Here is an 18,797-nt window from a genome sequence, read left to right as displayed (position 1 = left end):
ATCTCTGGAATATTTACACTGGTTTTCAGTGTTTACTTCTACATGGAATGTTCTGGAAGCTTTCACGAGAAAGTAGTATAAATGACTCATCCTAGTTTGCCTGAGACTGTTCCTGTTTGAAAACTGGACCTCATCAGTCCTGGACACACTGGAATGTGGTTTACCCTATGGCAAACCAATTAGTCAAATTTCAACAACTAACCTTTCTACTTATTTCCTGTCTTCCTAAATATACTACAGTCAGTCTTCTTTAATAACTACACTGCCTGGGCTATGGCTAAGGACAAATGCATTCTCTTCTTCTCACTGTTGAACATAGGATGCCTTTAACTCTTTTTGACATTTTCACAGTCAAAATTAAACCCATGCCATTAAACCTGAAGTCACAACAAAGTAACACAATACTAATGAACATCAGAAGCTGATAGACTGAGAAAATACTGATGCCTCAAGTTGATTCAGTCTGGGTTTTGATGCTCAATACAACAAAATGGGCATTACAAAAATCATTTGGTTTTCAGGGCTTTTTGTGTCTCAGAATTACGGACAACGGATGGCAAACCCTATTGCCATTCTTAGATCATTATCATTTTCAGTCTTGTACAACTGGAATTTCATTTGGAGGGGACATGCAAATGAGAAAAATGGCCAAGCAAATGACAGTTATGAGGATTATAGATAAATAGAGACTCAAGGGGATAAAGATGCATACTTATTATTTTTGAACACACAAATCGGAATGTAGGTTCCTCATAATAAAACAGGCTTAACCAATCTTCTTGCTGTGTGCCTATAGTTTGGATTGTGTATTTTATCAGAAGAGACTTATTTTCATATAACTTGTGATAGTAACAGAGGAATCACCATAGTTACTATGTGTGATTGTTTGAGTCAGCTGGGTACCATTTCCCTCCACTCCTAAAACCTATTTGCCTGTGCTTGTGGCCACACCCACTTTAATGAGCATTGGATGAGTGATCTAACACAGCATTCCTAAACCTTGGCACTATTGACACTTGGGAGAAGACCATGCTTTATTGATTGAGGGTGAGCACTGGGCTGTATAGTTCTTTGTGGTGGGGGCTGCCTTGTGCATTGTAAGATATTTACCAGAATTCCTGCCCTCTGCCTACTGGATACCATTAGCATCCCCCAAATTGCAACAACCAAACCTGTTTCTACATATCATCTTCTGTTCCTGGTGGGGTAAAATTACTCCTGGGTGAGAATCCATCTAATACTAATTTGAAAAATGTCCTTGAAACGTGGGCCTTTAAATTTTCCATTGTGCTGTTTCATAGTAAGTATAGGCTCTTCATGGCAGTACCACTGTGATAGGCATTGTGACTTAATCCCTTCAGATATGTTCTTTGTCTTCATTTCTCACTGGGAGATTGGTAAACACTGAGTATCAAGTGTGGGTCAAAGAGCTTCCATGCTGATACCTTAAAATCTATTTTCTGTAAATAAAAGGCGGGGACAAAAAAAGGAAAATAATGACCTTTCTTACCTCGCAAGGAGAGACACCCAATTGTTCAAACCCACATCCATGCAATCTTAGTCTTGCCTGATGATGTCATGGTGAATGAGCAGATGGGGAGACCCTGCCCAGTGGTTTTGTCATTCTTGCAATGGGAGGTTAAGGATCAATGTTGACAGCACACTATTCCATTTCAACAAGAATCTAACATGAAAAGCCATGCTGGAAGATTGATTACAGTTTCAAATGCCATTTCTGGGGGGAAAAATAACATTTCTGAGACTTTGATTGAACCTCAGAAATTGTTGCTAGAAGCCTAACTTCAATAAAGCAAAATCCACATTTACAAAAATCTATATGGAATAGTAATTTTTCTCTAATGTGATGTTCTCTTGTTTTTTTTTTTTTACCAAGTGGGATTATGCTTCATATTTCAAAGCATAAACAATAGATTTATACATTAATAAATAGTTTAAGGCATATACTAGATTTTTGGTCTAAATGTCAACAAGTTAAAGGGAAAGTCTTCAATAGGTTCAAAGCTATCTTCTTGGCTTTCTTCTGAGACCATTTTCTACTCATTTCTGGGACTTTGTATGAGAGGTCAAAAAATTGTTTCTGCAAAGGGTTAGATAGTAAATAAATATTTCCAGCTTTGAGGGACAAATAGTATCTGTCACAACTACTCAACTCATATTGTAGCACAAAAGCAGTAAGGGAGTGGAGGCAGCTGTGTTCTGATACACTTTGTATTACAGACACTGAAATTTGAGTCTTATATACTTTTCACATATCCCAAAATAATATCCTTTTTTCAACCATTTAAGCATGTAAGCCTTATATGAAAACAGGTATCAGGACAGATTTTTCTTGTGGGCCATTGTTTGTGCAAACCCAGCCCTATTCAGAAAATAGCTATTGAGTGTTTGCTATGGTGAACAAATGAGATGTGGTCTCTGCCTTCTTGATCCTTAGAGCTGTGGAAAGGACAGCTGTCACCTGAATAAATCAGGAAATAAATGAATCTATTATGCAAGTAGTAATAATTGCTATCTGGGGGAAAAGAGGTGCTATGATAGTCAACAGTGGGGGAGCCTGCTTCATATAGGGTAATGATGGAGGGCTTCCTTGCAGCAGTGGTGTAAGCCGAGACGTGAGGATGGGTAGGAGTTAGGCAGAGAGTGGGAAGAAGAAAAGTGAGGAGAGAAATCCTTTAGACCAGCAGTCCCCAACCTTTTTGGCATGAGGGACCATTTTTGTGGAAGACAATTTTTCCATTGACAGGGAGGGGGATGGTTTTGGGATGATTCAAGTGTGTCACATTTATTGTATACTTTATTTCTATTATTATTACATTGTAATATATAATGAAGTAATTCTACAGCTCACCATAATGTGGAATCAGTGAGAGACTTGAGCTTGTTTTCCTGCAACTAGATGGTCCCATCTGGCGGTGATGGGAGACAGTGACAGATCATCAGGCATTAGATTTTCCTAAGGAACACACAACCTAGATCCCTCACATGTGCAGTTCGCAATAGGTTTTGTGCTCCTATCAGAATCTAATGCCCTGGCTGATCTGACAGGAGGTGGAGCTCAGACAGTAACGTGAGTGATGGAGAATGACTGTAAATAGAGATGAAGCTCGGCTCACCTGCCATTTACTTCCTGCTGTGCAGTGTGATTCCTAAGAGGCCTGGGGGTTGGGAACCCCTGCTGTAGTAAAGAAAGAACTCATGAGGCTGGGCACAGTGGCTCACACCTATAATCCCAACACTTTGTCAGGCTGAGGTTCTGTTTAGCCCAAGAGTTTAAGACCAGCCTGGACAACATAGTGGAAACCTATCTCTATAAAAATTACCCAGCTGTGGTGTTACACCTGTAGTCCCAGCTACTTGGGAGGCTGAGGTGGGAGGATTACTTTAGCCTGGGAAGTCAAGGCTGCGGCGAGCCATGATCACACTGCTGTCTGGGCAATAAAGTGAGACCCTGTCTCAAAACAAAACAAAACAAAACAAAAAACAAAAACAAATAAATAAAAGCGCTCATGTCATTTAATTATGTCAATATATGATTACCCAGCGTGTGATTATTCATCTTTTGAATGAATTCACAGGAAGAGCCCGATGCCCTTGGTTTGACTCTGCTAAGAGCCCCTCAGTTGCTGAACCTGCACACAGTCATCTCAGTAAGTTAAGATCTTCCTGAGGACAATGGCGCAAGATCATCTTCAGCTGTTCATAGCGTAAGTATGAGAGGTGCATGTGTTTGTATCTTCACCCTGATACTCACATGTTTGACTCACACGGACTGTGTGGTCTAAGTCAAATAGTGGTATGCGGTGACCTTCATAATGGTGTTCGGGGCATTCTGATATTGCAGGGATGACATGCACATGGTGCTATTGCAGCTATCTTTCATTCAGAAAGAACTTTCCATCAAAAGGTCAAAGGGGGGCATCTGTGGGGCAAATATATTTTTATAGAGAAAGACTGTGCTGGGCCAATGTGGGCAGCGTGCATAATCTGATGAGCATAAGCAAGTGGCCTGTTACGTGGCAAGTCTAGAGGAATATAGGGATGGGGGCTTACAAATTATTTAATGCATCCCCTGGACCCTTGAGTTGGCTCTAGTTCAATCAGCAAAGGTACAGAAACATGGCACAGTGGGAAGGCTCACAGTATACCTGTTCTTAGCTGATCAGCTGCAGCAATACCTGAGGGACAGAATGGGGTCCCTCCCCTCAGGAAGAGCTCCTCCGCCTGGTGGAGGCGAGGGCTGAGGGCATACCCAGGTCTCTCCCTGCAGGAAGTTCTTTTTCCCCTGGTGGAGCTGAAGGTTGAGGGCATACCGAGGTCCCTCCCTGTAGGAGGAGCTCCTCCCCCTGGTGGAGGTGAGGGTGGAGGGCATACCCAGGTCCCTCCCTGCAGGAGGAGCTCCTCCCCCTGGTGGAGGTGAGGGTGGAGGGCATACCCAGGTCCCTCCCTGCAGGAAGAGCTCCTCCCCCTGGTGGAGGTGAGGCCTGAGGGGCAGAGCATGGTCCCTCCCTGCAGGAAGAGCTCCTCCCCCTGGTGGAGGTGAGGCCTGAGGGGCAGAGCATGGTCCCTCCCTGCAGGAAGAGCTCCTCCCCCTGGTGGAGGTGAGGCCTGAGGGGCAGAGCATGGTCCCTCCCTGCAGGAAGAGCTCTTTTCGCTGGTGGGAGGTGAGTGTGCATGGTGAAAGTCTTTAGGGTGGATGAGGGAAACATAGTTTTAAAAGCCCCTGCGGGGAAGAATCCCTGTTATTTCACAACTGTTCTTGGACATGTCTGCGCCACTATGGCACTATGCTATCAGAACACCAGGGGGCACAATATTTGGCCATTCAGAGCATTCATGGTCCCCCACAGCAGCTGGCTCAAAGAAGTGGGCAGAAAGATGCTTTCGGAGGAGTTATTTGGCTCAAATCAGTGTGAAAAGACTCCCAAACTCAGAGACCCTGGGGCTGGGGATTCCATCCCATCCCATGCTGGCAGTGTGTTCCCAGGAGAATGTTTCACCTCTGCATGCCTTAGTTTCCTCCTTTGTAAAAAGTGACTTAAAGACGCTGGGCCTGGTGGCTTAGGCCTGTAATCTCAGCCCTTTTGTAGGCTGAGGCGGGCGGATCACCTGAGGTCAGGAGTTTGGGACCAGTCTGGCCAACATGGTGAAACCCCGTTTCTACTAAAAATACAAAAATTAGCCCAGCGTCGTGCCATGCATCTGTAGTCCCAGCTACTCGGGAGGCTGAGGCAGGAGAATCCCTTGAACCCGGGAGGCCGGGGTTGCAGTGAGCTGAGATCGCGCCACTGCACTCCAGCCTGGGCTATGGAGCAACACTCCGTCTCAAAAAGAAAAAAAAAAGGGGGTACGGGGGATGAGCGGCAGTTTCATAGGGTGCTTATAAAAGGTAAGAGACGGCCACTGTTTTGGGAAAATGTGGTGAAAACCTGGATAATCCTGCCAGCCAGGGCAATGGGAGCTGAAAGCAGGCTTGCAGGGTGATTTAACGATTTTCAACAGGCAGCTTCAGGGGTTAGGGATGGTAGTAGTTATGTGTCAGGTAGACTTTGCCCTTCAGGGAGAATTTGGTAAAGTCTGGAGACATTTTTGGTCGTGAGAATTTTGGAGTGGGGCGCATGTAGTGGGTGGAGGCCAGGCGTGCCGCTAACCATCCCACAGTGCACCCACAGTTCCTCACAAATCTGAAGTGTCCTGCTGAGGGCGACAGACCCTGCTCACCGCAACAAGAGGATTTAACTTAATCTTCTCTTTCTTCCTAGAATAGTCAATGGTCTTTTACTTTGAGGGATATGAGTCAGAATAAGAATTAAAGAGAACAAAAGGACAATGACCTTTTAGCATTTTTCTTTCTATTAAATTTAAACCCCATAACAGAGGATTCTCCGTCTGAAAGCAACATCCGTGGAGGCTTAAAGCCTCAGCTTACATTCATTCCTAACACTGAGCAGCTTAACAGATTCATTTTCCATTATGATTTCTGTAATTTGTTCTTTAAAAGGATTGAGTGTTCCTTTTTTCTGTTTCAGAAACAAACTTTTTGGGTGTTTTAAAGAATAATTTATTTTCTAAAGTCATTGATAATACATGGGCTGGCATGAATTTCTGACCTTGCTTTCAAAGTCTTTAGCACTGGCTAAGTAGGGTTTTATTTATTTATTTTTTTTATTCCTCTGGAAACTGTACATTTTGCAGGGAAATACTTTAAGTACCTTTTTTTTTTTTCCGGTCATTTTAGTCTACAGGAGAGATTGACATTCTCTAGGCCCAGCTAGAAGGGCTCTGAAAAAAAATGACAGATGCAGTAGCTAATTAAAACTATGCAGCTGAAAGGGTTCATGATTAATTCATGATAAACTAATACAGCATTCATTGTCCTTTCTTAATGTTCTGAGATAAAGTGGGAGTGTTGCAGTGGGGGTTAAAATATTTGTTCTAAATATCTAATAACAGTGTCCATTCTATCTTACTAGCATAAAGCCATCCTCATAAAGGTATTTTAATGTGCCTCACAATTCAGAATTCAGGGTTCTTACATACAGAGTATTAAACTCTCTCCCTCCCCTAAATGGATAAAGACTTTGGAGATTGTCAGGAAAACACTTACATTGTCTGTAGTTTTCCTGATTTGTTCCCCTCCAAGGAAAAGGTTTAGTAATAGGAAAACATAATTTTTTTTTTTTCTTTTTGAGACAAACTCTCACTCCGTCGCCCAGTCTGGAGTACAGTGGAGTTAACTCGGCTCACTGCAACCTCCGCCTTCTGGGTTCAAGCAATTCTTCTGCCTCAGCCTCCTGAGTAACTGGGATTACAGGAAAGCGCTACCATGCCCGGCTAATTTTTGTATTTTTAGTAGAGATGGGGTTTCACCATATTGGCCAGGCTGGTCTCAAACCCTGACCTTGTGTGGAGGCTGGAATTTTTCAGGACAGTTTGTCAGGCAAGAGGCTAGAGAATGGGAAAGGCTGATTGGTACCATCCGCGAAGAAATCACAGAGGTATCAAAACTGTCTTTGTGCGCCAAGTCGGTTCCTGCATGGGGGTCACTGGTCCGGATGACATCACTTGTTCCACCAGAATGCAAAATCTGAAAAATATTTTACATACCAGGCTTAGGTTTTACAATAGTGATGTTGTCTATAGGGGCAACTAGGGAAGTTACACATCTTGTGACTACCAGCTCCATGACTCCTGAGCAGTAAGCAGGTTAGGAAGCAATGACGAGTTATCATGCAACTATGTGTAGGTCTTAGCAGAATGCAGGTCTCTCCCACAAGTGTAACCTTGGGACCATTCAGTGGTTTTACAAAGGTGGTTTTGGTCCCCAAACAAGGAGGGGTAGTTTTGGGAAGGGACTGTTGTCATCCTTGCTTTAATGTTAAACTGTAAACTAAAATCCTCCCATAGTTGGTTTGGCCTACCCAGAAATGAGAAGGGAAGTTAGCTTGCAACATTACAAGCAAGATGGAACCAGTTATGTTAGATTTCTCTCACTGTTACAGTTTTTGCAAAGGCATTTTCAAATTCCTGTTGCTTTGTTACGTGATACAGTCACACATCCCTGGATGACGGGGATACGTTCTGAGAAATGCACTGATGGGTGATTGTGTCACTGCGTGAACATAATAGAGTGTACTCACACAAACCTACTATACACGCAGGCTGTATGGCATGGCCTATTGCTCCTACGCTAAAAACCTGGGCAGCATGTGACCGACCGTACTGAATACTGCAGGCAGTTGTAACACAATGGTAATTATTTGTGTATCTAAACATAGAAAGTACCGTAAAATATGGAATTATAATCTTATAGGACTACCATTATAATCTTATAGGACTACCATTGTATATATGATTCATCGTTACCCAAAACATCATTATGTAGTACATGACTATATTTATAAAATAAGTATGGAAACCACAATGTTTCTTTTCCATATTGCTTCTTTATGTAGTATTCAGCACGTGGGAGATTTTTGTCAAGAAGTGCATTTAGAACTCGTCTTTGGTAATACCTGTACCACCCTCCAAACTGCTCAACTTCTACTTTTACCCAAGACAGGGTACACATGACAGCATAATCACTGCTGAATACAATCTCCAGAGTTGTCTCAGGGTTTATAGAGATCGCGGTGGATTTCACACTTCCCATTCTGTGTTTGTCTCTGCACGGTTTGCAGAATCAGGATTAACACAGGTGCTGTGGCTCTGTGGACCTGTGAATTAGTGCAAGAGCAACAAAGCCTGTCTTGCTTTTTCTCGGCAAGTACACTCTGGCTTCAGAATTGAGAATAACTTTGTTATATGTTTTAAAACATAGTGTGTAGAAGTGCCTAAGGAAGAAAACATTGCATTTATAAGAAGACATCTTACAAACACTCCAGCCAAACACTTAATTTGCTATCTTTACATCCATTCTAGTGAAAGCACTTAGAATGCTTGACTTTATGTGCGGTGCTTGGCAAACTGCTCCCGTTGGAACCCTCAGGGTTCCTCAGGCTGCTCCTGGGAGCTTCTTCAGCCCTGGGGGGAATTGTCAGAGATTTAATTCCACTCACTTCTGTAAGAACAACACTGATTTTCATCTCTATTAGACGTTCTTATGGACAGAAGTTCCTGTTACTAAAAACAATGACAACCACTGCTTTCTCTACCTGTTCTGTTTTATAACAGAACGCAACACTGAAGCTGAAAGATATTAAGCTGTTTACCTAAAGACTAGGTAAGGTCTGTGGATAACCTCTCCTGTATCTTAGGCATGATTTAATTATTGCATAGCGAAGGAAAAAATAATTTTTCCTCTACCCTTTCTGAGTTCTTATCTAGAAGAGACCCTTGTAACAAAAGGCAGATAAACAAGAGAAAACAAATAGAAGTTTATTAACATGGATACCTCCTGTATATCTGGGCAATATCCAAGGAATATTGAGGAAATCTCAAAGAAGTGAAAGAGAGAAAGGTGTGGGAAGGGACAGTTATGGAGAAGTAACCAGGAAAGGTATGGTAAACCAGGGTAAGGTTGGCTATGCAGATTTCAGTTGGTGCCTTCTCCAACCTTAAGAGTTTTTAGTGATTCAGCCTTCCTTCTCTTCCTGTACCGTGAAGGAGAAACCCTTACAAATGCAGATTTCTTTTACAGATGTAAATCTCTCTTAGAAAACAGTAACTTCTACTCTGTTTTAAGAGCTTCTCCTGTGTCTGCAATTACTCAAAATAATTCTTATGCCAAAGAGGCATATTGTGGGGTGATGTATTCTTGTCCTTTTTTAGTGTACTGATGTAAAAAAAAAAGTGATATATGCATATGTATGTATACACCTCTCTCTCCACTGTCTTCTACACTGTCTAGCCATGGGATCCACACCACCACCGCTACAACTACCAGTGACCACCACAACAAAGAGATGCACGGATTTTAGTGGAAGAAATTATTTTTAGACTCAAAGATCTTTAATGCAAACAATCTGAGCCGTCTTTCATTTGTTTCTTAGCTGTCTCTTCAGGTGTACCTGTGTCTCTATCTGTATTTTGGACACCTTGGGCTGAGTCATCTTCATCTCTTAGGTGTGCAACACTCTGGCCTCCTGGTAATATGCCTGCATCCATCAAGGTCTCCCTCACCACCAGCAGCCAGAGACACCTTCTCAAAACCCAGACCTAACCCTGCCACTGGCCCTATTGGAATGCTTTGATGGCTTCCCATTGGAAGGAAGGTGGAATTTCAGAACCAGGCCTGGGTGGGTCTCCATTGTCTGCCTCCTACCTTTCTTCCTACTCTCAGGTCCTCCCTGCATCTGCCTCCCCCTGGCTTTCTTTTTCCCCATCAGGCAACTTGTCTTAAAACCTGTCCTACTACCCAGGCTGTCTTCCCCTCAGGGCCACCTCCCTAGCCAATTCCTCCTTCCAGTAGGCTTCCTTCCTCTCTTTGGCTAAGTAATGCCCACTCCATGCTCCAGGCACTCTTGTTGCATTTGCAGTTTCATACTATTTCTTGTGTGATTATTTGTCCAATATTGATTATTTGAATAAGATCTGACTTTGCAAATACATTGCAAAGCTCTATGAAGGCAAGACCATGCAGTGCATCCTATTGTTACAGGGAAGGGGTCCCGAGCCAGACCCCAAGATAGAGTTCCTGGATCTTGTACAAGAAAGAATTCAGGGTGAGTCCACAGTACAGGATTTGTTAAGAAAGTAAAGTGGTGAAAGTACAGCTATTCCATAGACAGAGTAGGGCGTTCCCTAAGGTAAGAGGAGAACGTGTCCACTCTAGGTACAGTACTTATTTATATATAGGATAAAAAAAGATCATGGGGTGATGTGCTCTGCTACAGGGGTTTGTGATAAAGGATTAATTTTCTTAATTGCTATATTTTACAAGAATCGATATTATTACATTTAAAGCAAAATTAGGAATGCCTCTGTTCTCAAGATATCAGGGTATTAGGACACTCCCAATTCTGGGTCTGTTTACTAAACATTATTAATCTGTTCCCTTAACCATAAGCATCTAGAGGCTAGGAACACCTAACTTTCTGGGAGTGCAGCCCAGCAAGTTCCAGCCTCATTTTCCTAGCCCTCACTCAAGATGGAGTCGCTCTGGTTCAAACCCCTCTAACACTATTGTATCCCTACAATGCACAGCGTGCCTTAGTAGATGTTCAGTAAATAACTGCTGAATACATGGATGAAAAAAAAAAATGGTTTCAATGCCATATTAATACAATACTGATAAAAATTATATACATTTGGATTTCAGTCACATAGGCAAAAAACAACTTTCTGATATGGTTTAGCCAATAACTGACACCAATATAAAAAATGATCTGTAACCCCCCCAATGGATTCTTCTTGCACAGGTAGAGCTTGTTTATCCAGACAGAAATAGAGAAAGAATTGAATGCACACAGAGCCAGTTAAATGGAAGACCAGAGTTTTATTACTCAAATCACTCTCTCTCTACATTTAGAGACAGAGTTTTTTTTTTAAGGCAGATAGGGAGTTAGGAAGTGGGGAATGCTGATTGGTCGGGTTGGAGATGAAATAATAGGGGCCCAAAGTGGGTTCTTCTTGCTGTCTTCTGTGCCTGGGTTAGATTATAGAACTGGTTGAGGCAGATTCCTGATCTGCATGGCACCAGCTGGTGCATCAGATCACAGGGTCTAAAAAACATCTTGAACTCCAATCTTAGGCATTCCAATAGTGACCGTATCCCTAGGACCATCTGGGGAGGTTGAGAATCTTGTGGCCTCTGACTGCAGGACTTCTGAGCCATACTTTCTAAACCTGTGGCCAATGTGTTGTCCTACAGAGGTGGTGTGGTCCCCAGGCAATAATGGGATTTGTTTCCGGAAAAGGCTGTTACCATTTTTGTTTCCACGTTAACACTGTAAATTCCTCCTATAGTTAGCTCAGTCTGTGTTCAGGAATGAACCAGAGCAGTCTGCAGGTTAAAGGCAAGAAGGAATTGGTTAGATCACATCTCTTTCACTGTCGTAATTTTCTCACTGTTTTTGCAAAGGCAGTTTCAGATCTTTAACCCTGTCTGGGGTTTCACAAACTTTAGCCTTGTTCTATTGAGTTTATATCCTCAAATAGGGTAAAGCCTAATACCTGTTAAAAGATTTTCTCCAGTTAATCTACCCAAGATTCCAGAGGAAGCAAAAACGTCTGCTGCCTGGCAGCAAGTTTTTTTTCTTTTTCTTTATAGAGTTTTAAATTAAGGTCTATGAATTTCCTGCCATATTTTCCTGTCTGCTTCAGCTGCCTTACTGACAATCACTTAATAAGTATAGCAGTTCCTTAGTTTATACTGCATGTGAGATAGCTTGCTTATGAAAATAATTTTTTCTATATAAAATTCATATTAAATCCTCCATTTTAGGAGTGAGTTCTATAGAAAGTTCTGTGGAAATTCTCTATTTTAGGAGCGAGCCTGCAATACAGTTTTCAAATACAATATTATATTTGAAGTCAATCAGGAAGTGATCCATCTATACTACAACTTCTCATCATGTTTCAATGTACGATGTTGGAAGAGAGTAATGAAGTGTCCAAAATTAGATTGATTTTATAATTTAGGAGCACAGCCTTCTAATTTTACAATAATAATCAGTTGACAAAGAATGGTTAGTATAATACTTGTGTTAATCGATCCTACTTTCTATCTCTATTTTATTAAAATCAACTCCGAATGTTATGGCATAGTAGAAATTTACCGTTTATGATAATAAATAGTGTTTTCACAGTTTCCTCTTCTCTTAACATAAAACTTAGGTTCTTGCTTAGACTTCTAAATTTTTATGACTGTTTTAGTTTCTGGGAGTCCTTAGGGATTTTGCAGTTTCTTTCCAGAGACTGGGGGGCTTTGCTGTATGTTTGTGTAATATTTCACACCTGATGAATGGAGAGCCAGTTGATATTAGTCATCTGTCAACTTTATTTCAAGATTCCAGTATTCAGAGTGGGGATTGATTAAGTACATAGCCAATGTAATATACATTTACAATAATGAATCAAATGTCAATAATGAATCAAATGTCATTTCCTTGCTTATGTTCTTTGCTTTTTAAAATAAGGCCCAAACCAGTTATTCTGAGATCCAAACTTCGACTCTTACATAAATTTGTCTTTAAGGACATTTTTCTTTGCTAGAAAAAAAAAAATTACCTAATAAAATCCTTAGCTTTGGAGACATCACCATACAAATGTAAAAGATAAGTGTGTGAAGCACATTTAATAACACTGAACCTAATAATGATAACTCAAACTCATTTTGATTTCCTATCTGCAAACCACACGTTTGAAGTATTAGAAAACTTTGTGAACTTTTTTTTTTAAATAATACTGTTGTGTACTTTATTTCAAATATTATCCTAGGTCCTCTTGTATGAGAATATCTAGAATCAGTTTAGTCTTTAATTCCTAGTTTTCTTCTTACTCCTTTGAAAAATATTATTTAAGTAATGTTTTTTGTTTTTTACTGCTAACTCCCCAAATTTGTTATAAGTAATATTTTTGATATTTTCTTTCATCGCATGTGGGAAGATTCAATAACTATGATGTAATTCCTTTAAGAAAAATTTTTGTCATACATGTCAGAAATTTTGAAATCCCATATAGTAACTCTAGACTCTCAAATTTCAAATCATATTACGACATCTCTGATGGAAAAACATGCTTCAGCTTTCTCTGCCTCCAACATGTAATTGATAACCTCGTGTTCTCATTTTGAGAGGTAGAACTAGTGAAATGGGGCCAAGCAAATGCTAAAAACAATAAAGTGAGCTCTCTTGCTGTCTTTGGATGTTTCTTGGACCAAGCATGAAAAAGATGGATGATACAGAAAGGGAGGAGGGGAGATGATTTTTTGTTTGTGTATTCAGTGACGGGAAGGAGATGCCAAGGACAAAAACGGATGCCACAATGCCACAGTGAACATATTTCCTTAGCTCTGAGTTTGTTAGTGGGGGATTCTGTGGATTCACACCAAGAACTGCAGTCCAAGCAAATTTTGTAGTCTCATCTGACACATTTCTCCAAAGCTTAGCCCTCCTCAAACTCTCATATTTCAACCACTTTGCCCCATTTCCCCGTTCACCTGCAAGCCACACATGACCCTCAGCACATATGACAAGAGCTGTCTTGCCACATGCAGTTTGCTTTGCTACCCACTGTTTAAATGAAGCCATATATAAAACCATAAACTGGCTAGATGGGTGGATGAATGGATGGATGGATGGATGGATGGATGGATGGATGGATGATATACAGACAGGCAGATATGTAGATAAATGATAGATCAATGGATGATAGATAGACAGACAGACAGCTATACAGATAGATAATGGATGGATGGATAGGTAGATGGATGGATAGATAGATGGATGCATGGATGATAGACAGATTATATAGATAGATGATGGATGATAGGCAGGCAGATATGTAGATAGATGATAGGTGGATGGATGGACAGATAAATAGATGGATATATAGATATATACATATCTAGGTTGATATATAGATTGATGCCAGATAGATGGATGGATGGATAGATAGATAGATAGCAGTTTCCATTTCTGTACTTTTACGGTTTCCATGTTGAGAATGTTCTCAAAGGGACATGTTTGTGGTTAAATTTTCTGAATCAACAACAAAAATCACTCCTTCAAGAATGCTCTCTCAACATAAAAACCCAAACCAATTTTGTGTTTTTATAGCCTCTCTTTTCTCACACACATACTTAACTTATTTATTTTTTTGGCCAGAGTTGTGGCTTTATGAATCAGTATTAGAGCCATTATTATTATAGAGAAGGGTCAGCGGGCCCTCCACCTACTGAATGAGATTTCATTTCCATCCTGTCTCCTTTCTGCTTGTGCTGTGGGAGGGATGTTCTTTCATCACATCCTTTTTGCTCTTCAAAGGCGTTCTTCTCGACAGTAATCCACTCACAAGTTGTTATTGCTTCATGGTTTGTGTAGATGTGGGAGATCCGCTCTGCTTTAGGGAACTGCGCCAGAGGTTTCATGCATTTGTCTGTGATCACTGATCTAGAGACTTCCAGCTATTTGGGTTTCAGGGATATAAGAACAGAGAAGCCTTTAGAGAGTCCGGACCTGAGCCCTCCTCAGAAGAAGGACTTGTCTATGTTTGTTGCTAGGATAGACCCCTGACAACATGGCCACCTGTTCTGTTTTCTAATCCACGATGCTCGTAATGGTTAATTTTAGGTGTCAGCTTGACTGGATTAAGGAAGACCTAGAGAGCTGCTGAAGCGTTACTTTTGGATGTGTCTGTGAGGGTGTTTCCAGAGGAGACTGGTGTGGCCAGCTACAGAAATGAGGGCTGTCATTGTCACAAGTATTTTCTCCCTATTTTGTTAATAATACATCTGTGTATATATATAAATATATTTAGTATCAAGATAAAACATAAATACATGTATTTAGCAAATATCTTTGTTTTCATTCCTCTCTTACTCCTTTATTATGTGACATAAGGTATATTGACTTTATATCAGTATATGATATGATGGTTTGTGTTTTCCTGTTGAGAGCATTCTTGGAGTATCTTTGTTATTGACTTAGATATTGACTTAGAAATTTTGACCACAAACATGTTTCTTTGAGAACATTCTCAACATGGAAACCACAAAAGTGCATATAATATATAAACCACTCTATTGACTACCTCTCTATCAGTATTTAAGTATTATTAATTTTACCTCATGGTATTTAAGTGATGGGATATCAGGAGAAGAGTCAGTATCACCCAAGGGCTTGATCTCTTCCAGGGAAGGGGATTACTGCATTTTCAGCTGTGTGCAGAATGGTTACATCATGTTAGGTGGAACTGTTGTAACTTTCTTATCTTCATTTGGAAATTAAGTATGGTTTAAGGAGATGCTTATGGGTGCGAAGTTGATGATGGGTGGATTTGTGATGGTTGATTTTAGGTGTCAACTTGACTGGATTAAGGGATACTTAGAGAACTGGTAATGTGTTCATTACTTCTGGGTGTGTCTGTGAGGGTGTTTCCAGAAGGCATTGGCATGGGAGTTGGACTAAGTGGGGAAGATCCACCATCAATGTGGACTGGCACCATCCAATCAGCTGGGGGCCAAGATAGGACACAAAGCAGAGAAAAAAGTTACCTCTCTCTCTTTCTCTCTCCATCTCTCTCCCTGTGTATCTCTATCTCTGTGTGTCTGTCTGTGTCTATCTCTGTCTCTCACTCTCTATCCACGTCCCTGTCTCTCTGCGTCTCTCTCCCTCTCTTCGTCTCTCTCTTTCTTTCCCTGGTTTTGTCTCTGTCTTTCCCTGGTTTTGTCTCTCTTTCTTTCCCCGGTTTTGTCTCCCTCCTTGCCTCTGTCTCTGTTTCTCCCTGTCCCTCTCTTTCTCTCTCTTCGAGCTGAGACACTCTTCATCTCTAGCCCTAGAATATTAGAGCTCCAGGCTCTTCCACTCTTGGACTCCAGGATCTATGCTACCCACGCCACAAGTTCTTAGGCCTTTGGCCTCAGGCTGAGAATTACTATACTTAGAACATTCTTCCATGGGGCAAAAAACTCTAAAGATTAGAAATCTGTGTTAGTTCATTTCTCTACAACAAGTATTTATTAGACACCATGTGCTTAAAAAATAGGGACTAAACAAATTTCTCTAAAAAAAGGAACCTTGTTAATTTTTTCTGATTATAATGACAAGGGACAGCTGCACAGGGATCAGAGCTCATTAAACTGAAGTTCTCTAAATTAGGGTTTCTTCAGGCCAACTGTAAGCCCAAGTTCATTTTCTTTTTATTCCCATTAGTACAAATTATCATATTTGAGAAGCATTATAAATTTAACTATGACACTTTCTCCATCAGTAGGAATACAATATGATTAAATTGTACTTTGTAAACTGTTTTTTTCTGTTTATAAAAGTAAGTAGAACATTTTATATATACAAGAATTTATAAAGAATCATATAAAACCACTGGTAGCTCTGCTCCCTGCAAACTAATCCCAAATAAAGTGATATCGTCATTCTTTCCAGTTATGTGTATGCCTTTCTATACAAACATATGCACATGAAACAAACATATCCATATCCATATGCAAATTATATATATATGTATATATATATATATATATATATATATAGAGAGAGAGAGAGAGAGAGAGAGAGAGAGAGAGAGACAGGGTCCTGCTCTGTTGCCCAGGGTGGAATACGGTGGCACAGTAATAGCTCACTGTAGCCTCAAACTTCTGGGTTCAAGCAATTTTCCTGTCTCAGCCTCCCAAGTAGTTGGGACTACAGGTGTGTTCTACCACGCCCAGATTATTCTTAAATTTTTTGTAGAGATGAGGTCTTGCCATCTTGCGCAGGCTGCTCTCAAACTTCTGTCCTCAAGTGATCCTCCTACACTTGACCTCCCAGAGTGCTGGGATTACAGGCATGAGCCACTGCACCTGGACAGATTGTTTTTTTACATTTATGATGATGTTGCCTTTATATCATGTTCGATTCTGCCTTTTACACCCTAAAATTATACCATGAGGTTTTATATATGACAAAATATTCTTCAAAAATTGAGAATATTTTAGTGTGTAATTTATTTTTTCATCAAGTCTCCTACTTCTTAGTTTTCTAACCCAACTGTTGGCATGCCGTAATATTTACCAAATCAGTGGGTTAAAAACAGCATTTTCCTTGTGTTTAAACTTTAATTTTCTTTGATTTCCTGGTGAGGTTGAACATTTTCCATAATTGTATTAATTTATAATTGTTTTCTCATTCATCATTTGTCTTTTGCCATTTTAAAAAATATTAGGATGTTGATTATTTTCTCTGTTGATTCCCCTTTTTTCCTTCCTTCCTCCCTCCCTCCCTCCCTCCCTTCTTCCCTCCCTCCCTCCCTCCCTCCCTTCTTTCCTTCCTTCCTCCCTCCCTCCCTCCTTTCCTTCCTTCCTCCCTCCTCCCTTTCTTCCTCCCTTACTTCCCTTCCTTTCCTCCTTTCTCTCCATCTTTCTTCCTTCCCTTCCTTCTTCCCTCCCTCTCTTCCTTTTTTCTCCCTCCTGCCTTCCTCCTTCCTTTTCCCCCCTCACCTTTTCTCTCTCTCCTTCCTTCTTTCATTCCTTCATTCTTCCTTCCTTCCCTCCTTCCCTTCTTTCTTCCTTTCCTCCCTCTCTCCATCTGTCCTTTCTCCCTCCTTCCTCCTAACTTCTTCTCTCCCTGCCTTCCTCCTTTCTTTCCTTACCTTCTTCCCTCCTCACCTCCTTCCTTCCTTCTTCTCTGCTTGCGTCCCTTTTTGCCTTCCTTCTTTCCCTCCTGCCTCCCTCCTTCCCTCCCTCTCTTGCTCCCTAATCAGTTACTTATGATACCCTTCTGCACTCTGAGACCATGGATAATCATGATTGTTTTGCTGAGCTGTTTTGTGGCCCCACATGGCCCTAGGCCAGGCACTGCTCAGTAGCAGAGCTTCAGTTGCCTGTTGTAGACACACTGGTGGGCTTGGGCATGTGTGGTACCCAGACTCCATGGACAAGGGAAGAAGAAATATAAGATTTGGGGCTCTCGTTATACCTGATGTAAATGACGAGTTGATGGATGCTGACGAGTTGATGGGTGCAGCACACCAACATGGCACAAGTATACATATGTAACAAACCTGCACGTTATGCACATGTACCCTAGAACTTAAAGTATATATATAAAAAAAAGATTTGGGGCTCTCTGTTAGTAAAATAAACCCCTTGGGCAATTGCACGATCATCCATGCTAGCACAGGAAAGCTCTTAGCAGGTGTTTCTCCTTCCAGTTTACTTTGAAAGAAGAGGGGGCTTTCCCTGCCTACACACCAACATCCTGATTTCATAGTGAGGAAGAGAAAGAATGGGAATTTAATCCTTGCCATTATTATTCATCATGTTTTGTTGTTCTCCCCAAGCTAAAAGTGACAACTCTGTGCTGTGGTTCTTTGGGGATCTTGCATGTGAGAGTGCAACCATAGAAAAGGACATCAACTGGGCATGAAGGCTTCCTCCCCATACTGACTAGTAGCTTGCTTGGGAGCAGAGACCTTCAGCTTGAGGAGCAAATAGTGGGCACTCAGTGTATTCACTGACTTTATTCAGGGGCCAATGCAACTGTGTCTGGAGGGGTTGGCTGGTGTAAAACTCTAGGTTGGAAATTATTTGGTTTTCTTTTTCTTTTTTTTCTTTCCCTTTTTTTTTTTTTTTAGACAGGTTCTTGCTCTGTTGCAAGAGCAAGGCACTCCAGGCTGGAGTGCAG

The 18,797-nt window shown here is 41.1% G+C and overlaps 1 protein-coding gene across 5 annotated transcripts in view; it reads left to right on the top strand.

Moving 5' to 3' along the window:
* LOC105478088 (steroid sulfatase) overlaps nucleotides 1–18,797 on the top strand; it is a 428,088-nt gene that overhangs the window by 39,405 nt on the left and 369,886 nt on the right. For all 5 annotated transcript variants that reach the window (XM_071089045.1, XM_011735064.3, XM_011735060.3 and 2 more), the window contains exon 2: nucleotides 3,597–3,725. In XM_071089045.1, the coding sequence (XP_070945146.1) occupies nucleotides 3,694–3,725 (32 nt within the window). In that variant the 5' untranslated portion in view covers nucleotides 3,597–3,693. The remainder of the gene's footprint in view (nucleotides 1–3,596; nucleotides 3,726–18,797) is intronic.

This window comes from Macaca nemestrina, chromosome X (genome assembly GCF_043159975.1).
Source record: "Macaca nemestrina isolate mMacNem1 chromosome X, mMacNem.hap1, whole genome shotgun sequence".
Lineage (NCBI taxonomy): Eukaryota > Metazoa > Chordata > Mammalia > Primates > Cercopithecidae > Macaca > Macaca nemestrina.
Note: the sequence above shows the minus strand (reverse complement) of the source record. Positions and strands in the feature narration are given on the sequence as shown.